The sequence below is a fragment of the Euleptes europaea genome, chromosome 1, assembly GCF_029931775.1.
Source record: "Euleptes europaea isolate rEulEur1 chromosome 1, rEulEur1.hap1, whole genome shotgun sequence".
In the NCBI taxonomy this organism is placed as follows: domain Eukaryota; kingdom Metazoa; phylum Chordata; class Lepidosauria; order Squamata; family Sphaerodactylidae; genus Euleptes; species Euleptes europaea.
Window position 1 is genome coordinate 108,250,169 of NC_079312.1, and position 21,823 is coordinate 108,271,991.

A 21,823-nucleotide genomic window follows, 5' to 3' on the forward strand; every position below is an offset into this window, starting at 1 on the left:
TTATTACAGTTGTTACAAAATAATCATAAAACCTAATAACAATAAAATGAGTTCAAAAATCAAAGTTTGCAAGCTTTTGAATTTTCATCACATCCATCAGGAAATTGGCAACATCCACAGTAATCTTTGGAGCAGAATCATTTAATAGGAGTTGACATTTTGCTTTATTGGATAGATCATATTTTGAATGTATCAAATTTTTAAGCCTTTTCTCACAGGATATTTGGTATAGGGGGCAATCCAGCAGTATATGATCAATCGTGTCCAGGGAATTGGACCCACAGGTACAAAGCTGTTCCTCTATTGGTATTTGATGGTACCTTCCATACACCATCCTTGAAGGGAAGGCGTTGACCCTGGCAAGAGAGAAGGCTCTACGAAGGGGAGGGATGTCCAAATTATAAAAATAATGGGGAATACTGTTAATTTTGTATATAAGACCCAGCGCAGCTGAGGAGCAGACCGGGGGTTGAGAGGAATGCAGCCTCTGTAGTTCCATATCTAAAAAGCGTTGCTTAACAATTTTAAAAATATGAGCCTTGGAAGTTGAGGCCAAGTCTTCCAGGGAGACTCCAGTAGATTTTATTTGGTCAGAATTATACAGTCCCAGGTAGTGTTATGTAGTTCTTTCAGCAGCATTGATAAAAGGGAACCACACTCTGTTCTGAAATACAGCTTAAGCCAGAAACGAATCATTATTAGCCAAGCCTTGGTTTCGCACAAACTTTGGCCTAACTCAGAATAAATTGCATATTAAGAGACACATCGAGGGAAACCCAGATTTTGTCTAAAAATGTTTGCTTGAAAGGATTCCAAATTGCGATTGAAAGCATTGACCCAAATTGGAATACCGTAATACAGTAAGATCTGAGGTAAAATTTTGGAATTGAATACCTTAACTGCGGCGGGAACAAATTGGTTGCCCTTATAAAAAAAGAATGACTTCAGTTGGCTCGAGGATATTCTCCCTAGTTTGATAGCTCTATTTCTGTGTACTACCCATTTCAGATTATAGTTGAATGTAATGCCCAAGTATTTAAAACTCTTCACCTGATACGCCAACTGAAGGGGGACCACTTCTTAGAAAAGACTAAGATGTTAGTCTTAGAGTAATTGATATTAAGAAGGTTTAGATGGCAATAATTTTCAAATGCTCCTAGATAGCGTTTGAGGCCAATTTTGGAGTAGGATAAAATGGCGGTATCATCAGCATATAAAAGAAGAGGTACGGTTTTACCTGCTAATTTTGGCGGATGGCCGTTGATGGAATCTAAAGAGCAAGCAACGTCTGACAGAAATAAGTTAAAAAGAAGGGGAGCAAGGATGCAGCCTTGCTTCACACCCTTGTCCAAAGGAATTTTATCTGTAAGGTCACCTTTAGGAGAATATTTTACCTGGCAAGTTGTAGATGAGTGAAGTTTTTTTAAGAGAAATAGGAGACGGGGATCAATTCCTAGTTTAGACAGCTTAGACCAAAGTTTATCTCTGTTAATAGAGTCGAAAGCTGACTTTAGATCAATAAAGGCGACAAAAAGTTTCTTACTACCCAGATTCATGTACTTTTCTGCTGGAGTGGCAAGAATCAGGCAGTGATCGAAGGTTGATTTATTTTTGGAAAAGCCAATTTGTTCAGGGCCGAGCAGCTTACAGTCACAATCCCTTCTGCTCCCCACAACAGGCACCTTGTGAGGTAGGCAGGGCTGAGAGAGTTCTGAGAGAACTATTACTAGCCCAAGATCACCCAGTGGGCTTCATGTGGAGGAGTGGGGAATCAAACCCAATTCTCCAGATTACAGTCTGCCACTCTTAACCACTACACCACTGAATCTTGTTAAGTGGAGTATTTGGATACCAAAAGTATATGCAACTTGACTGGACAGTTATTTGGAAATATAAGCTCTTCGCAGCAAACTATCCCTTATTTATGGCTTAATTTATAACAGTCTGACCATTTACTGATGCATGACAGACATACATTGAATATCTCGTTACATGAAAGTCCACTAAAGAATGAACAATCAAGTGTTGCCTAAGATTGTACTGTATGCCTTTGTTTTTAGCTCACATGCCCTCTGGAACTCATATCCCTATCCACAGAACTATACACGGCTGCTTCTGATCAGACATGTAGCTCCATCAGTTTGACTGACTCAAGTAGGCATTTAGAATATTTGCTAAACAGTAATATAGAAAGGCTTCCGTCTCATAGGGGTTCCCAGGCAGGAATTGTGTCTTCATAGTCTCAAGTTAATCATGTACCTAATTTGCTGATTATTGACTTGTTCCCACAAAGGATTTTACTTGTTTTGGCATATCAGCACCCATCAGTGATGAACTGTCAAGTGAAGTTTTTCACTTTTTTCACAGACCCAATTTTTAAACTGTTTTAGCTTTCAGGTATCACCAAATGCCAAATTCATATTATTTCTATTAATCTAATGAGCAGCAGAAACAAATATTGCTTCTTTAATCGTGACATGGGAAAGGCTGACTTATTTGTTTCTACATTACATTTAGTACTGGATAGTCGAGGCACCTATCATTTACATTTATAGCTGTGCATAGTGTTAGAATGTAATTTCTGCTTAAATGTATATGTAAATATTATAAACTTAAGTCAGGATAAAAGAACGATTGAAGCGTTTGTCTGCGGAGTGCTGGGACTGTGAGAACCTGCAGGGAAAAGCCACACTCAAGAGGAAGCTTAAGCCAAGATTTCTGGGTTTAAAAACTTATTCTAAATAACAATAAAGTGAAATCCCAGGATATGGTAGGCATTTGGTATCTGCAACATACTAAAAGAGGATGGAACTGAATTTCTGTTTGGTAATTCTATCTTCAAGAAAGAAACTAAGAACATCTGTCAATACAAAATTAAACAACAACTGCATCTTTAAGAATGTTACTCAGAATGAATAAATGGTGTGGTGAACTCTATCTTCAGTATCCTACAGACTGTTATTCATGTTGAACAAAATGTCATTGGAGACATATAGCTTCTGTAAAACATAAACCCAAAAATCTTCTCCTCTATTTCTCAATCTGGGTGAAGTCTAGCAATATGGAGAGATTGTCCTGACATCTGTCTGGCACCGAGGGCCCCGCACAAGGCTGAACCTACCCCCACCAGACAAAAGGCAGCCTCCCAGGTACCAGCAAAACACTTACCTGCGGGAGCTCAGCAGGAAGGCTATCACAGTGACAGCAGCAAGGCTTGATGGCTCAGATGCAGCTAGGATTGCCAACCTCCAGGTAGTAGCCGGAGATCTCCCACCATTACAACTGATCTCCAGCCGATAGAGATCAGTTCCCCTGGAGGGAATGGCTGCTTTGGCAATTGGACTCTATGGCATTGAAGTCCCTCCCCTCCCCAAACCCCGCCCTCCTCAGGCTCTGTCCCAAAAACCTCCCGCCGGTGGTGAAGAGGGACCTGGCAACCCTAAATGCAGCTGAGGCCACGAGGAAGGAGAAGGAAGCCTCCAGGAGTGAGACATGGGACGTTCTGGCAGGGCTGCTGATGAAATAATCAGCTGGTGAAAGCTCACTGGAGGCTGTGCTGGCCAGGAAGAAGCCTGGGAGGAGTCAGTAGGGCAGGAGACAGCAGCAGCTTTGAAGAGGCCGGCAAGGAGCCCAGGCAGCCCAACAGCAACTGGTGTGGTGATGGGAGTGTGCCAGAGCCAAGTGTGGGCAGGGCAGAAAGGGAAGGGGAGGGGGTCACCACTCCCCAAAACTCTGGGCTGGCATGTAAAGGAGCAGAAGAAGGGTCAACCCAGGGGAAGTCATAACCTGGCTTCCTTCCTTTAATCAGTGTCTGAACCCCCGTCTCCTTCCTATTCTGAGGCCTGCAGTGGGGGGTCTGCTAGGGTTGCCAGTTACAGGTTTGGAAATACCTGGATATTTTGGGAGTGGAGCCTGAGGAGGGTGGGGTTTAGAGAGGGGAGGGACTTCAATGCCATAGAATCCAATTGTCAAAGCTGCCATTTTCTCCAGGGGAACTGATCTCTGTCTCTTGGAGATCAGTTGTAATAGCGGGAGATCTCCAGCCACTACCTGGAGGTTGGCAATCATAGCTGCATCTGAGCCATCCAGCCTTGCTGCTGCCACTGTGATAGCCTCCCTGGCAACTCTAGCATCTGCCCATCCCTAGCCAGTATGGCAGAAGGTGGTAGGACCAGGTAAAGGTGGGAGGAGCTTCAATTGCAAGTGGCCAATGAAATGGAACAGAGGCAATAAAATACAGAGAATCCTTCTGGAAAAAAAATAGAAGTATCCTATGGTTTCAGATAACATTTCTATAGAAATTCAATAATCATTAACAGTTTTAATTTTTTGCCTGTGAAGCATTTTCATACAGTACCTGGACATGTGAAGGTGGTAGTCCTTTTCTTATATAGACTGCAAAAAGAGCATCCTTCCCTAAGGAGATATTGAATTTCAGGAATTGTGGTTGTGTGATATGGATTTGTGACCGCCAGAATACTCCTTGTGGTACTTCCTGCATGACCCTCCGTCCGACCTCTGCCTCCCCACTATCTATGCTGTTGTTTCTAATTGCCCAAGGCCCTGGAAGACAAGAACCAATAACAAGGAGATAAGATTTAGATTAGAATGTAGAAATTTTTAGCAGTATCATTTAAAATGAAACTGTGTGGCAGTCTTAGATATCGAAGCAAAGCCTAATTTATAAGACTAAATTTACTCACACATTAATTTTTTTCTACAGCGGTACAAGCACACTAATTTTTATGTAGTAAAATTAGTATAAGAGTAAGAAAGCTATAAACTCACTCCCTGGGACATCTGAAATCTTGTATTCACCTTTTTCTCCTATTTTTAATTCCATGATTGCTCTTTACAGATCAAACATAGTAAGAGCAGAGAGGCAGCTACGCACCTTAAAAGCTCCCTTTTCAACATCCTAATGTGAATGGGATATAAAAATAAATCCACAAGGGAAAGTAAAGGAATAATTTCAACTTACATTCATTGACTGAGGGTTTTTATTCATCATGTATCAAATATCAGGCAAGTTCTTAATCAAAATATAAAAGGATATAAACAAGTAAAGATTATATATATAGTTACAGCTTTAGATTTGCTTGTGCTAGATACAGGACTGGCACTGAAAACACCGCAGAGGGGGATTTGCCACCATCGCTGTACTTGTTTAGCTGAAAGCACAGATAAAACCTTTACCTCCTAGGATATTGTCACCTGTTATAGTAGCAAACAATGTTCTCAAAGTATAGTCACTTATCACTTAGTTTACTTTCTGTAAAAAAAGTAAACAGTAATAGTACCCCATAAATTCGAGACAATTTGAGACATTCAAGACAATCTGAAGACACTTTCTGACAACCTGGACAATAGAGATTCATGTGGCAGAAAAATACTCAAGAATCAAAAAATATTAGAAATGATTGTTTTATCAGAGGTTCCCAAACCTTTTAAGTCACTTTTTTGAGCACTTTTAAGGAGAGAAATTCGTCACAGCGCACTCATTTTCATCTAGCAACTATATACTAAACTGAATGACAGTAGTATTTTTCTTTCCAATCCCTTCATGGAGCACTAGGAGATGTTTCGCGAAGCACCAAGCGCTCCACGGAGCACAGATTGGGAACCTCTGATTTAGCTATGTTTCTTTAACATGCAAAAAAGTTTATTAGTTGTGTAATATCTTAGATTCCAAGCACAGTTTTTGTTCTTTCAAAAAAATAAAAATAAACCCTTGGTAAAGGAACCACACCAGTTTGAGTAATTTAATATACAAACCGGGAGTATGAATCTAGACAAAAGAAACCTTCTGCCTCATGTTCAAGTGTAAGCTCTGGATGTTTTGGTACTATGAAACACAGTATCTTCCACCACAAACATTTTTGTTTTTGAAGGAATTTTTCTACCCAAATGTACTCTGGAATTTGGCTTGGAGTTAGAAATATGCCTCAAATGCAATATGTGGAAGTTTTTCCCCAGAGCTCAGTTAGAGGGCTAGAGTGAAAATAAATGTGTGTTTTCTAAGCTGCACATTGTTTGGGACTTGACCAGTTGAAAGTAAAAACAAATTTTCTTTATTGAGATCCTCTTGCTGATAGTGCCAAAATTTATGGCCAATCAGCTGTAGACTATATCTCTCAGTGTCTGCGGAACTGTCATTCTTAACCAACAATTTCATTCTTGCATTTTCAGCAATGGTACTTGGATAGGTATGACTTTATTATTTTTGTCATCTGCTCATAGTCATTAGTGGTAGGTACTATAAGCATGAGAACACAATAATCACAGTGATAAATAGTATCATTTAACTCAGCAGTACAGCAGTGGTCACTCAAGTCTCCTTGAGAAGTTCACAAATAAGGCAGTTAGAAAACAGTCATTCCCTGATGTTTATCCTCAGCATCTGAAAATTAAAAGTATAGCACTTCTGAAAATGGAGGACCTGTTTTTAATGATAATAGAAAACAGTGATTCATTAAACGAACTTCTGTGAATCTGTTTTTGTTTTTTTGTTTTTTTAAAGGCTAGTAGCTAGTATTCTTATAGACAGTCAGTGTGGTATAGTGGTTAGACTAGGATTTGGGAGACCCATGTTCAAATCCCCACTCTGCCTGGGAAGTGACCTTGGGCCAGTCACACCCTCTCTTCCTAACTTGCCTCACAGGGCTGCTGTAAGGAAAAAATGGAGGAGAGGCGAATTATGCAAGTTATTTTTGGTCCCCAAATCAGGGGGCTAATGAAATAAAATAAACAAATAAACATCTTGGAGCAATGATAAATCAGTTATATATTACAAGAAGATATATATATCTTCTTGTAATATGTTCTCCTGAACATAGTACAATTTTTTTTCATTGAGTAAGGATAGGTGTCATGTTTTGTGAGGTGTGTTTGTTGTTTTGAGAAGCACTAACAAGTAGATGTATGAGTGAATCTTGCTTTTTGTGCAGGCTGTACTGTCTGAAGGGGTACTCACATGAAATGGGATTTACAGACTTCAGATGAGCACCCAGCTGGCGCATTAGTGTGGGAATTCCCATTCAGATATTACAATGGAAATGCAAGGCACTCACTTACCTACTTGCCAGTGCTTCTCATAACACCCAAAGCTCCTTCAAAAGAGTGAATAACAGTACCAAATTTAAATGATCAGGTCAGGTGTAAAGCTAATAACAGTATCTGAGCACAGTTTATCTACAATCCGCATATTCTTTCATTTTAAACATAAGTCAGGTGGCACGGTCCTCCCCTCCTTAGCCCTTATCTTACTCCCTTGCAACTGCTGCCACGGGCTCAGCACCTAAGCTAAAGCACTGAGGAGAAGGAATTTGAGAATAAAATATTACCTAGTTTGGGCTCCTTTTGATCAGAACTTAGTCAGAACTAGGTAGTGGGTCACCACCAAGTCCAGTTATTGGAATTTTCCCAGTACAGTACTGGAACAGTACTGTACTGGAATGGGCCAAAAACGCATGGTCCCTTAACCCACTTTATTCCCCGTTTCAGCCAGGATCAAATTTACCCTGGCTGGGGGGAAACTGTATGCATTACCTTGAAAAGCAGGGATGAAACTGTGTGCAAATCCATCCATGTAAACAGAAAATGTGGGAGACGTGCACAGTTCCTGTTTAGCTTGCAACACCCCCGCCCCTGGTGATTTGTCGTTTCCCGGGGCAGGGAAGGCCCTCATTGGTCAATTTGAAACGACCAATCACCAGGGGCATGGGGTGTGTGCCAAATAATCAGGAACTTCATGTCTCCCGCATTTTCTGTTACATGACGTTTCTGGCCACGGTCTCTGTTCTCCCTGGCTAGATGCAAGTGTATCAGAGAAGATATCAAATGTACCATTCCCGACAGCTTGCCTTTGTGTAGTGGTTAAGAGCGGTGGACTCTAATCTGGTGAACTGGATTTGTTTCCCCACTCCTACACATGAAGCCTGCTGGGTGACCCTGGCCTTGTCACAGTTTTCTCCGAACTCTCTCAGCCCCACCTACCTCATGAGGTGTCTGTTATGCGGAGAGGAAGGGAGGGAGAATGTAAGCCGTTTTGAGACTCCTTAAAGGCAGGGAAAATCAGGGTATAAAAACCAGTTCTTCTTCTTCTCCTTGCTTCTGAGTTTCTCTCTCAACTAGAGACAGAGCTGTCTTTTAGGACTGTCAATGTATTGCATAGCCTGAGCAGTGTGCGGGGCTCAAGAGAGTTGGGGGTCATTTATCTGAAGGATCACTCTCCCCAAAGGATCAGGTACTTAGGTTTCCAGAAGAGTTTTATTCCACTAATAATCTAATTAAGCAGAAAGTACAAATAGTTAGCTGGCAACATAGCCAAAGGGGAAATATAGAAGGATTTCACTAGAGCAGGACTCCCCAGACTTTTGGAGCTGCAGGTGCCTTCGGAATTCTGTCACAATGTGGTGGGTGCAACTACAAAATAGCTGCCACAGAAGGCTCAGCCAACCACAAAATGTCAAAGAGTGAGATCGGACATAACTCTAAATAGAAACAGCCACACAGAATGTGTAGAAACAGCCACGGCAGCCGCCTGATTTTCTAAGATGACGGCTTTGTCAAGCAGCATTCCCAAGCTGCAAACCTGATTTTTCAAGGGGGATATAACCCCATTCAAGACAGGAGTGTTCTGAAGTCCTTGGTCTGCCTTTCTGCTAACTAAGAGAAGCTCTGTCTTTTTGGGATTAAATTTCAGCTTGTTCACCCTCACCCAGCCCATTACTGACTCCAAGCACCGGTTGAAAGAAAGGTTGAGCTGGGTAACATCCACATATTGCTGACATCACAGCCCGTATTTCCTGATGACCTCTTCCAGTGGCTTCATATAGATATTAAATAGCACAGGGTTTAAGATCGAACTCTGCAGCCCCCACAGGTCAATGGCTGTGGGGCACAGGAGAATTCCCCAATACTATCATCTGAGACCAACTCCTCCAGATAGGACTAGAACCACCATAATATAGTGTCACATAGTCCCAGTGCTGAGAGGCAGCCCAGTAGGATACTATGGTGGACAATATCAAAGGCCATTGAGAGATCCAGCAGACCTAGCATGGTCACATTCCCTCTGTCTAGTTCTCAAGGTTATCAACCAAGGTGACCAAAGTAGTCTCTGTCCCAAATCCTGGCCAGAAGCCAGATTGAAATGGGTTCAGAAAACCAGTCTCTTCCAAGAACCCCTGGAGCTGACAGACAACTACTCATGTTAGCACCTTGCCCAAGAATGGAAGATAAAAGACTGGCAGGAAATTTTCTAACATAGTAGGTCACAGAGATTATTTCTTTTTCCAAAATAAGTCTAATCACTGCCTCCTTGAGCATGGATGGCACAACCCCCACTCTCAAGGAAGCATTTACCACTCCCCTTACCCACTCAGCTAATGCCTCTCTGGCAGCTTTTCTCACCCAGGAAGGGCAAGGGTTGAGAACACAGGTAGTAGGTCCCACCTGTCCAGGGATCTTGTCCGCATCCTCAGGATCCACAACCTGAAAAGTAGCCATATAAATCAGACAAGCAGATGCCAAAGGTACATTATCTGGCCATGCATCCACCCCGGTATTTAACCCAGAGCAGTTCTGAGTGATTTTGTCTGCAAAGTAAGGGGCAGATTGATCACAGCGGGCTGTCGTATGGCCAGCGGTCAAATCCTTGGGGCTATGATGTAAAAGTCCCTGATCCACATGAAGCAGCTCAGATGGACTATTACATGCAGATGCAATGGTAGGGAAGAAATATTGCCTTTTCACCATCTTCACAGCCACAAAATCGGCTCTAATATAGGCTGTATGCCGTGTTCAATAAGTGTCACTCTGAGGTTTTTGCCAGTGGCACTCTAGCCGTCATCACTCCTATTTCATTGCCATTTGCTCCCCAGTGAATCAGGGAGATTGCTTGGCTCTGCCTGTAGGGAGAGAATGCTTAGGGGCGATTGTTTCAACAACCCAGGCCATCTCCCTATTTCAGACACAGTCAGAACCTCGACAGAACTGTCAGCAACCGAGGTGGGAAAATCCCCAAGCACCAACAGGAACCCATCAGGATCCATCAGGTGCCTGGGGCAGACCATCTTAACAGGTCCAGCACCCTGTGGAGAAAAGAGGAAGCAGTATGTCTGATTTCTATCAGGTAATGATCTGCCCCACGCCAGGTAGGGGCTTTAACACCCCTACCTCCAGATCATCCTCCCTGGCAGTGTAACAGACCAAACACAGTATGTGCCCTGCTAAATGTGTGGGTCCGCTAATCACTTGGGACAGGCTCATGGTTGTCATGGAGGCCATGAAATGCTGAGCTACGCCTGACAGACTGGCATCAGCATAGATGTCAAAGTCCCCCAGGACCACCAGTCGTGGGGTCTCCACTGGCACACCCACACCCAAGATCTGATCAGCTATCCCAGGAAGAGAGATGGCTGGGCAGCAGAATCCCTACAAGTTGCCCACTTTCAGGAACACACACCTCAAAACTGGCAGACTAGATGGCATAGTAGCAGAGAAGTGAGTCAAAGTTCTTTGTCCAAAAGCCTACCTCAGATGCTCTTTGTGTTTCAAGCTTGCCCAAAACATAAAGGAAAACTCATGAATATTTAGAAGAGGTGTAGCACCCATTACTGCTTCCATACCCATCTAATCAGAACTCTTGTCAGGGTGTGCTGAGAGTTCTCTGTTTGGATCTTGCAGCAAGTGTTATTTAAACAATTTTCAGGCACATGTGGGCACTAATTCAGGTTGAGACACAAGCAAAAGGGGATAGTATGGTGTCCTTCCCTTCTGTAGGGTTGCCAGGTTCCTCTTTCCCTTCGGTGAGAGGTTTTTGGGGCGGAGCCTGAGGAGGGTTAGGTTTGCCATACAGTCCAATTGCCGAAGTGGCCATTTTCTCCAGGTGAACTGATCTCTATTGGCCAGAGATCAGTTGTGATAGCAGGAGATCTCCAGCTAGTACCTGGAGGTTGGCAACCCTACCGTTCTGTCATTTTACTGATTTGACACAGCTCTAGGGAGCCGCTATTTGCCCCAATGGGCTGAAGTAACAGGCACACTTAAGTTTTGCTATTTCGCATTTGACTGTTTCCAGGCCAGGAAAATGGTGGTGGTGGTATACTGTAGTCCCAATCTCAATTGGGCCACTACATCCCCCCAAACGGCTTTTAAAAACTGCAGGGAAATCCAAACATGCAATCCTCAGTGCATATCTGATAAGACACAAACATGTGACCTTTTTCTTTGCAAATACACCAACTACTCGAAGACCTTAATTCTACTTTCCAAATTGCAGGAGTAATTCTAGAGGTCACTCAAGTATGCTGGCTCTATCCTTTAAAGAGCCCCCAAAATGAGGTTGTGTCTTCAGGCCTGATGGGTACTTGGCTACTTCTAATACTTCTGAGGCAGCATAGGTACTCCTTGAGAGCTTCCACTGAACCTGTAAACCTCATCTCTGAATCTATGGTACCTGCTGCTAAGATTGCCAGCTCCAGGTTGGAAAATTCCTGGAGATATGAGGGTGGACCCTGGGGAGGGCAGGATTTGGGGAGGGGAGGGACCGCAGCAGGGTGTAATGCTATGGACACCACCTTCCAAAGCTACTTTCTCCATGGGAACTGACCTCTGTCGTCTGGAGATCATTTAATCCTGGAGGTTGGCAACCCTATCTATTAGACTGGCACACAACAAGTATTTTCAAGTACACAATGCCAACCTGGGGTGAACTAATCTCCATTAAACTTTCTTCCATTTCTACTACCTGGAAACATAATAAAACTGATGATTTTTTAAAACTCTTCCAACGCAAATACTAATAATTCAAGTTGGTAAACCACCTGATGTGCTCACATTAATCATGAGTGTACAGTAGATCAATTTGTGAGTATGCCCACAGAAGGGAGTGTACTTGGTATATGTAACTAAACATCTGAAATTGAATCAATTTGCCAAAATCTGTGGTAATCATTACCAAACATTATCTTTGAGAAACACATTTTCAACAAGGGCATAATGATCTGGCAGGGTACTGTGCATAATCCAAGTAAGTACCAAAACATATCCACTGCATCCATTGTCTTTAAATGTAATTACCACCGCAGCAAGTTTTCAATTTTCAATTCCAAATTGCCTATGCTCTTGAGGCTTGCACTTGCATGTAATGAAAAGCCATTTAAATATATTCTATTGCCAATGTCTTTACATGGTAAAATAATGCTTTGATGGAACATTGTTAATCTTTGAATAACAGTTTTTAATAAGCTGTGTCTTTTTAAAAAAAAAACTAGGTTAATGGGTCTTCAGCAATATCACAGCACAATAGAAAAGGCAAAGGGAACCCACACAAGCACATTGGCAACAAATGGAATAAATGGGATTAACGTAATGTCAAGCTACACACCTCTGTAGCTATGCCTGAGTGACTCATCATCTTCAAGAGGCATCAAGTGAAGAAGCAAAATGGAACAATTGTCCTACGTGCACTGTCTTTCATCTCAGAACTTTCGAGTGCCTTGAACACACTGATGAATCAAGCATCACAACCAGGTATCAGCATTCTCACAATACAAAGAGAGAGAAAGCGAGAACGAGAACAAGAGGGAGAGATGCTAAATATAAAAAGAACTGCAATTTACTCATCACCAGGTCAGCCAGTGACACTGATGGGAAGCAAAGCCCAGAATTCTAGCACTCAAGGGTTCTTTTATTTCAAGAACTAGGATGGCAAATCCTTGGTTGCAAACATAAGCATACATATTCCCACGTGGGCATTTCTGCTTCTGAAAAACATACCTGTAGATTCTCGGTGAAATACTAAATATACAGAAAAAAAGGAAAATCTCTACTTGGATGTTAAAAAAAGAAAAGAAAAAGTAATTATCCTGAAAAAGAACCCAGAGGACATACCAGGGTTGTTTTTCACAATTAAATTCTTTGTAAAGAACCACTGATCTTTATTTGGAATGGTAAAGCTCTGCCTCCAGATTGTCTGTGATCACGGTATCATTGTAGGCTGCACCACTTCTTTTTTCACGATTATAAAAAGAAGGTTGCACCAAAAATAAATTGATCTGAATGGTAAATTTGTGTGGATTTCCAGGCTACGACCCCAAAAAGCTCAATATATCCCCACGTACAATGCTCTAGGCAGTTAATGAACGCTAGACACACTCTGTTCCCTCCTGAGCAATTCCAATGATGCTAATACAGGCAGAACCACGGCAGCTTTTTCACTTGTTTTGAGTGCACTCAATTGCTTCTCAAAATTCTAAAGAACTACCGACACACCCGAGAGCAGAAAATGTACCTGGCTCTTGCTAAAACTAGACTTGGACAAACTGTGGACAGAAACTTGCATGTAATTCCAGTTGTGCTCAGTGGCAGGGAGGGGTACAAAGGGACCTGTAACCAGGAACAAAAAGAAGATGTAAATGGGCTGTTCTCACAAAGGAAAAACGCAAATAGGATTCCCCAAGGATCTTTATCAGGACAGGTAAAATTTAATTTATTCAGTGATTTTTTTTCACTGTGCCTTGGTTTCACCTTTCTATGACCCCAGAATTTATAATAATGCCTTTTTGCGCATCTATTGTGTGGGCTATGTTTCTATTCTATTGCAGTTTCTCCATCTCAAAAAAAGGATATTACAGTAATAGAAAAGCTATAGAAAAGGCTAGCCAAAATGATCAAGGGGTGGAGTATCTTACATACAAGGAAAGATGAAAACATTTGTGACTTTTGAATTTAGAAACACACTGACAAAAGGGAGACATAAAGAGGTTTATAAAGTTATGGATGGTGAAGGAAAATGTGTTGAGGTATTTTTTCCTCTGTCTTCCAACACTCAAAGTCATCCAATAAAGCTGACCGGTAGTAGAATCACACAAAAGAAAGTATTCACACAGTGCTTAAGTATTTTTAGGAATTTGATACAAGATATGCTGATGGTAACTTTAACGGGGCATCAAAGTTTCATGGAAGCTGTTAGCCATGATAGCTAAATGGACCCTCCTGGTTCGGGTCATATTAATACCAACCTTTGGGGGCAAACAAGGTGGGACGGCTATGGCCTTCAAGACTTGCTCATGCCCTTCCCAGAAGCACTGAACTGTACTGTCAGAATAAGAATACTGGACTAGATAAAGCCTTGGTCTAATTCTAAATCTTCTTTTTATGTTCCAAGGAAGCCTTTGTATGTAGGATGTACAGAGGAGGCATGTTTATGTCATGTACTTGATATTCGGAAATAATTTCTCGCAGACAAATCCATGTCACAGTTCTCAATCAACTCAGTCCGCACGTTGATGATGCTAGAGCTACTAATCACTTGCATAAACCAAGAGACGAAATCAAACTGGCTCCTTAAACACTACCTGACAGTCTGCAAGGACTTAGGAATTTTATATGAACTCTATCTAGGGAACAGACTGGAAGCAGCCACATCAATTGTGTGGGTATGCTAATGTGGTAATGGCTTCTCCGCCTCCAAAGCCACCCCACCATTTGAGCCTGTATCCTACTTGGTGAATCTCTGATTCCAAGATAGTCGTGGTTCTGGCTTGAGTTGAAGTGGCTTGAATTGAAGCCATGAGTTGAAGCCATGTTTATTGTTTCAGGAACCATGAACAGTTGAGTGTGCAGCTGATCCCTATACCTATTCCTCTAAACAGTCATCAGGGACACCAATGGACCTCAGCATGCCACTACTAGTAACTTCTACCCAAACTCAATCCTCAGCACCATGCAACTCATATCTCCCAATAAGCCAAAAACCCACACCATTTTTCCTACTTTGTTCCATAATGAAACACTTGCAATAATAATAATAATAAGAGTTGGTTTTTATATGACGATTTTCTCTACCACTTAAGGAAGAATCAAACCAGCTTACAATCACCTTCCCTTCCCCACTACAGACATCCTGTGAGGTAAGTGGGGCGGAGAGTATTCGGAGAGAACTGTGACTAGCCCAAGGTCACCCAGCTGGCTTCATTTGGAGGAGTGGGGAAACCAACCCAGTTCACCAGATTAGTGGCCACCACTCATGTGGAGGAGCGGGGAATCAAGCCCGGTTCTCCAGATCAGAGTCTGCTGCTCCAAACCACCGCTCTTAACCACTACACCACGATGGCTCTATAAACGCTCTATATAACATTGACATAATGGCCCTGCTTCAATGTTCCCAGTATATTCATGGGAATAAATTTTGAACTGGCTATATACATGCAAAGCTCCATGCGCACAAGCCCAATTGTGTGGTCTGTTTTTTTCTATATTTGTTTATGTGCATGCCCTCCATTTCAGTGTTACACCCACAAGTAGACATCTGGGAGGATTCCTGAGGTTGGATGGGTGAGCCTGGTGGCTAGTGTCACTCTCCAACCACATGCAGAAATATCAAAAGCAGGCTTTTGTTTCACAGAACAACTTATTTACTTGGAATATTTTTACAGCTTTTCCATATTATTAATCAGAACGTTATAATTCACAGATACTTCACCTATTTGGTGATATGACCCATTCAAATGTGAAGACAAAAACAATAGCAACCTAAACTACTTAAAATGCAGACACTGAAAACAAACATACCAACCTGCTACGTTGATATCAGGTCTGTTAGCCAGAAAATGTACAGTGAGAAGCCATGATTATACTGGGGGGGGGGGGGGGAGGGAGAGGTCTGTTTCATCCTAAATACTGAAATCATTGGGTGGGGGCTCAAAGATTTCATGGGTGGGATCTTGGGATATTATAGGGTGAGTCTTGGTGATGTCACATTGAATAGTATATTTCCACACACTGCTACATATATACTACAAGTAGGGTTGGCAGGTCCCTCTTCACCACCAGCAGGAGATTTTTGGGGTGGAGCCTGAGGAGGGCAGGGTTCAGGGAGGGACTTCAAGGCCATAGTCCAATTGCCAAGGTGGCCATTTTCTCCAAGTGAACTGATCTCTATCGGCTGGAGATCAGTTGTAATAGTGGGAGATCTCCAGGTACTACCTGGAGGATGGCAACCCTAACTACAAGGTAACTGTCATGTGGCTTTAAAGAGGTGGGCTATTTACAGGGCTGTAGCCAGGAGGGGCGAGGAGGGCAGCTGCTGCCCCTGTGGCATGCAGAGAGGGTGGTAAAACTGCCTCTTCTACCTGACCTGTTCCTCCTGTAGGAGAGAGAGGCGGTTCTGCCGCCCTCTCTGCATGCCACAGGGGTGGCGTGTGCCCTCCTTGCCCCCTCCCCGCAACAGCCCTAGCTATTTACCAGACTAAAAAATAAAAATCACATGGAAATCAATAATGCATGAAATCTAGTGCTGTTAGTGCCTTCCATCTTGAATTCACAAGTGCAATATTTATCACAGGCAGGCATACATAGAAGTTTTAGAAAAAGCCATATATTTGTAATGATCTAGGGCTAAGTGATTTGTATATGATTATACTGTGAGTCCATTGTTGATTTATTTAGTGTAAGTAAGATGTTGCAGGGCATAAGATTGTGGGGTAGGATTTGAAACTGTGTTGGGAAAGCTGGGAGGGATAGAGATAGCAATTGATTAATGTCTTGATTATTAAAATAGGAGGTTCTTAATTACACGTGCCTGTGACTCCCTTCCGCTAACCTAGAAAATATCCCCTAATAACAGGTAGGTAGACATGTGTGGATACTGTGTTGTGAGGGGGGAAATATATATGTAAAATGTTTACAATTCAGCATTCAGAGAATTGATTATTTTTGGTACAGATTTGGACCAGGGGTGTCAAACATACAGCCCGCGGACTGGACCTGGCCCCTTGAAAGCTCTTATCTTGCCCGACCAAGTGATATTTATGTCATAATAGCCAGCCCTCGTAACAAATGAGTTTGACAGCACTGATTTTGTTTCTTCTAAGTGCCTTATTTTTTGTGGTGGAGGGTGATGAGGATTAAAACTACCTGGATATTATGCTCTGTCTTCTATAGTAAAAAAAAAAAAGTACTTGTTTTTATGCAGTGAGACATTCTGAAGTTTAAACCTGCCTGAGTCTTTTAACCCTAATCTCAGATTTTGAGGGGGGTGAGAACAGCCTCTTTACAGTGATTATTTTCTGGTCAGTGAAGGCCATTCTGCACAAGCTCAGATGCATGTATTCTTTCATATGGGCAAGTCACAGCGAGGTGGTTTGCAGATAATAATTAAAACCAGATGCTAGGCTGAGTGAAAGTGAGGGTTCATTTTTCTATTCCTGCCCCTGCAATTGCCCCACCTACTTCTAAAGAAAATTTCCCACTGCAAACAGAGGTGGCCACTCCAAAATAAATCTAATTCTAAAATGTCTATGGGCATTAAAGGGGTCAGAAACAAACAAGACAGAAGTGAAGCACCCAGGTTAAAAAAAAAGTGATTTCTTATTTATTGTTTCTTTTTTCTAATGCAGTAGAGAGCTGCAGTACTTATCAAGGAGGTATAAAAAACCTACTTGAGAAATAATAATTTCAACTTGTTGGTTAACATTAATTCACTGTAAATCTTCATTTGTTCATGGCAATCTTAAACTGATCAAGTTTTCCAGTGCACACGGATTCTATTAACAGTATGGAAGAGTGATCAGGTATATCTGGAGAGACTATCCAGCTGGGAAATGACATAAAATATTTCAAACAGCTAAGGAGGTAATATGTTACAAAGAGTTATAGAGGCCCATGCAAGTATTAGCAACTAATCTGTTTGGAAAGTATCGCCATATTTCATCTTACACTTCAAAAATTGAAACAATAAAATATGCTACAAATAAGTTAAAGAAATGAAATGCTTTGTAGATTAGACAAAACAGAAGTTATAAAGCTTCCCTGCATAAATCTGCTTCAGGAAGTATTCCGTATCATATATTGTTATCTCTGGCAAATACAAGTGAATACTGAGAACTGCCTACAACATTATACTTCATTCCCATTAATTCTGTAAGCAGTGCAGCTAGCTCCGGGATCATTTGAACTCTTAGAAGGCCCCTGCAGACTTGTATTTCACTGTCTATTAATACAGTTCTTGCCATATATGATACAGTGTTGAGCTGTCAATAAATTCTGCTAATAGCCCTTCCTTATAGTTCTGCTGAGTCTCTGTTGTAACTTTGCAAGTGCAACTACTACTGTAATTACTAATACTAAAAAAAAAGTGCAAATATCCCACTGAGACTCCAGTATTAATTCGCTACCTCCAACTGAACACTAACGCTCCTTTTGGCTCTAATTCAAAAGTCTCTGTTTTGTCTATCTCCAGCAGAGAATGGTAACCTTTTTACCAAGTGGAGTGTTCAACACAGAAACGGGTTTACAGGATCTGGGTACCATCCGCTGTTTGTCCCCTCAGGACGGTAACACCTATGCCTGTAAAACAGGCACATACAATGCATACATCCCAACATTTCAGATAGAACAAAGGTACATCACTGTCATTTGCCTGTTCTAATATCAAGGATCACTGCCCCTGGTACACATTTATGAAAGCCCTACTCACCTGCTGTATTGGTTTTATTCTGCAATAGCCTATGCCCTGTCCCTTTAAAAGCCAATATCATGTCCTATTGATTAAAGCTATATTTAACAAAGTAATTGTCCACCAACATGCCATCAATAGTTTGAAATATAGTTCAGCAGCTGCAGGGTGTGCAATGGCAGGATTGCTGTGGCCATCCAGTGAGCTTGAGGGAAAAGTGAAGATTTGAAACCAACTCCCCCCACCCCCGTTGTCGCCCCAAACTCTAAGCCAGCGGTTCCCAAACTGTGCTCCATAGAGCACTTGGTGCTCCGAGAAACATCTCCTAGTGCTCCGTGAAGAGATTGGCAAGAAAAATACTCCTGTCATTCAGTTTAGTATATAGGTGTTAGGTGAAAATTAGTGCTCCGTGACAAATTTCTCTCCTGAAAAGTGTTCCATGACTCAAAAGGTTTGGGAACCGCTGCTCTAAGCGCCACACCACACTGGCTCTTATCCTATGCAGAGATTTAACTTCTAGAGATCTCGGTGAGGGAGCTGAATCTGAAGAAAAATAACTTGTGCAGCTTACGTTACACACTTTAACAAGGAAAATCTTTCTGAAGTGCCATGGAACTGCACTTCCATGATTCTGCAGCCCAGGGATTGATGGAAGATTGAGCCTGGGATTTTGGTAGCTTCTGCTCAGTGAAGACACCAGAGTGTTTTTGTTGAGTGTTTTTTTTTTTTTTTTTTTTAAGATGCCTGGGTGAACAGGTCCATAATTATTAAAACATAATATGACAGAGACTCGTGATGTATACAGTCTTCAGTGTGAGGTTATTTTTAACATCGTATTACAGAATCGCTAATATCACAGTACAGAATTTTATTGAGTCCTTAAGTGTACTTTTCTAGAGAGCCCAGTACTGCAGAAATCTGGACTCTATAGTTTATTTTTCTTGGAGTCCACACATTGCAGACTTTTCCAGTGACACATCAGTGTTATTAGCACATGCCAGAAATGTACACAGAGTACACGTAGCACAGGGCATCCTCATGAACATGTTGCGAGATACGATAGTAGCAAGCGCGGGACAAAATTGTAATGCGGTAGTGGTGGGGAGGAGAAAGGTGTGTCTGCCTCAAATCATCACTTTTTAAATTGTGTGCAGATGACTAACGGTGGGAATAATCAAGGATTACACACACACTGACCCCACCCCTGGCTTCTACACCTGATTGGTTTTCCTGTACACAGCTTATGTACGTGCAAGCGGTACAAGAGTCATGAGCCCTATCCTACACACCACAGATGATTAGTGCAGAAGAGAACAATAAGCAGAAGGTCTGAAAAGGAAAGAGCTTGTGAGCCAGGGAGGTACAGTGATCAGAGTGTCAGTCTAAGGCTGGGGAGGCCTAGGCATAAAACTTATTGGTAGGGTTGTCAGCTCCAAGTTGGGAAATACCTGGAGATACCTGGGGGTGGAGCCTGAAGAGGGTGAGGTTTGGGGAGGAGAGGGACTTCAATGCCACAGAGTCCACCTTCCAAAGCAGCCATTTTCTCCAGGTGAACTGATCACTGTCGCCTGGAGATCAGTTGCAATAGCGGGAGATTTCCAGCCACCACCTGGAGGTTGGCAACCCTACTTATTGAGCCAGTTATTCTCTTTCAGCCTAACCTACCACATAGGGTTGTTGTGAAGATAAAATGGAGGAAGGAGAAACTTTTATTTAACTTTGAGCTCCTTAGAGGAAGAGGGAATAAAAATGTAGTAATAAAATACAAGACGGAATAAAATAAGAAAAATATTTAGGCATTTAAAATGTCTGTGGCAAAAGATAACAGAATTCCAAAATATACTACTAACCACAAGTAAAATATACACAGATTCTGGAACCCTGGCGCATCTGTCCGAGATCTGTCATGGATCATGACATTTTTATAGCAATAAATGATGGGTTCTCATAGTTTTCCTGACATAACTGTTGCCTCACATTTTGCTAACAGAAGTATCTATTCTTATTTTTACACCATATAGTACAGAGTCACCCCCCCAAAAATAAGAACAGTCTAGATTACTCAGGAATAAATACTGTGTAATCTAGCTAGTGCATGAAATTTGTCACACTCCGGCATGTCTGTTCCTGAGATTCTTGACAAACTCAGGGGCCCAACCAACTCAGTATATACTACGTTTACAAAAACGTGTTATCCAGGTTAGATTAATCCTCAGACCTCCCACTTCGGCTTGGAAATGCTTTGGAAGCGCCAGACATCTGTTTTTCCCCAAAACACCTATACCACGATGTATTTCGTTATGTCGTTTCAAAACCGGCAATCCAAGGGGCGCGTTCAGTTACATACGCTATTCAGTTCTCCTCCCCTTTTTTTGCAACGCCCAATGAAAAGCCTTTCTCCTCCCATCCCACCTTCCCCCTCCCCTCCCGTTTGCATCCACCAATCATTATTGTTACTTAATTCACCCCCACCCAAGTGCTTGTGGTCTTACAAAGGAACACAGGACCGTTGGAACATTAGATCAACCATTTGTATTGGTGCAGGGTCCCAATCAAAGATTTTTCTCTTTTATTTGCTTGCGTCCTCCATTTTTTTTTATCGCCATCTGCTTTCGCTATCGTTGGGTCAAAGGGAGGCTTGTTTGTTGAGACGAAGGGGAGGGGGTGGAAGAGAGCAGGCTACAGGATCCCAGATGGGACATGCTCCTTTTGATTGGTTTGTGCTTGGACTGTACCACCACTTAAACATGAGTGGGTGGATTGTATTGCCAAGCATTTCCCCCCCCCCATCATAATGGGGATTTGTCTGCTCTCTACCTAGCCTCAATGGGAATTTCATGTTTTTGGAGGGAAAAAAAACCTTTCTTAACCTCCAAACCACCACAGTGAGCATTCCTGGCAGCCTCTGGTAATTGGAGAAATTACGCTTGCAAGCCCCCACTTTATTTAAACCATGATAACTTCTAGTGTAACCCCCCCCCCCATCTCTAGGCAGAGGGACTTTCCCTGTTCTGCTTCTGGGTCCCGACTGATTGCAAGACCCCTCTGTTTTCCCAACCACCCAACTTCTAGGGCACCTTCCCCCCCCCCCCCGCATTAGTTTCACTAGTCGGTTACAATGCAATCTGATTAGAGAGTTCTGCATGTGGGTTGTGTGCGTGTGAGAACTAGAGGCGTCGGGGGGAAGTTGTGAGGCCACTGTCCTATCGTCCCGTTGCAACGACGATCTAAAATGCCGAGGGTGGGAGGTAGAGGGGAACCCAAGCAACATCACGATTACGTGTTGCTCCCTCCACGCCCCCCTCTCTCTTGTGTGCGCGCTATTTTACTGGAGGTGCGCTCTGAAAGCAGACGTTTCAG

General features: G+C 42.4%; 1 protein-coding gene across 3 annotated transcripts in view; it reads right to left on the reverse strand.

The window, feature by feature from the left end:
• TENM2 (teneurin transmembrane protein 2) overlaps positions 1 to 21,823 on the reverse strand; it is an 860,742-nt gene that overhangs the window by 164,973 nt on the left and 673,946 nt on the right. For all 3 annotated transcript variants that reach the window (XM_056867244.1, XM_056867243.1, XM_056867245.1), the window contains one exon: positions 4,358 to 4,563. In XM_056867244.1, the coding sequence (XP_056723222.1) occupies positions 4,358 to 4,563 (206 nt within the window). The remainder of the gene's footprint in view (positions 1 to 4,357; positions 4,564 to 21,823) is intronic.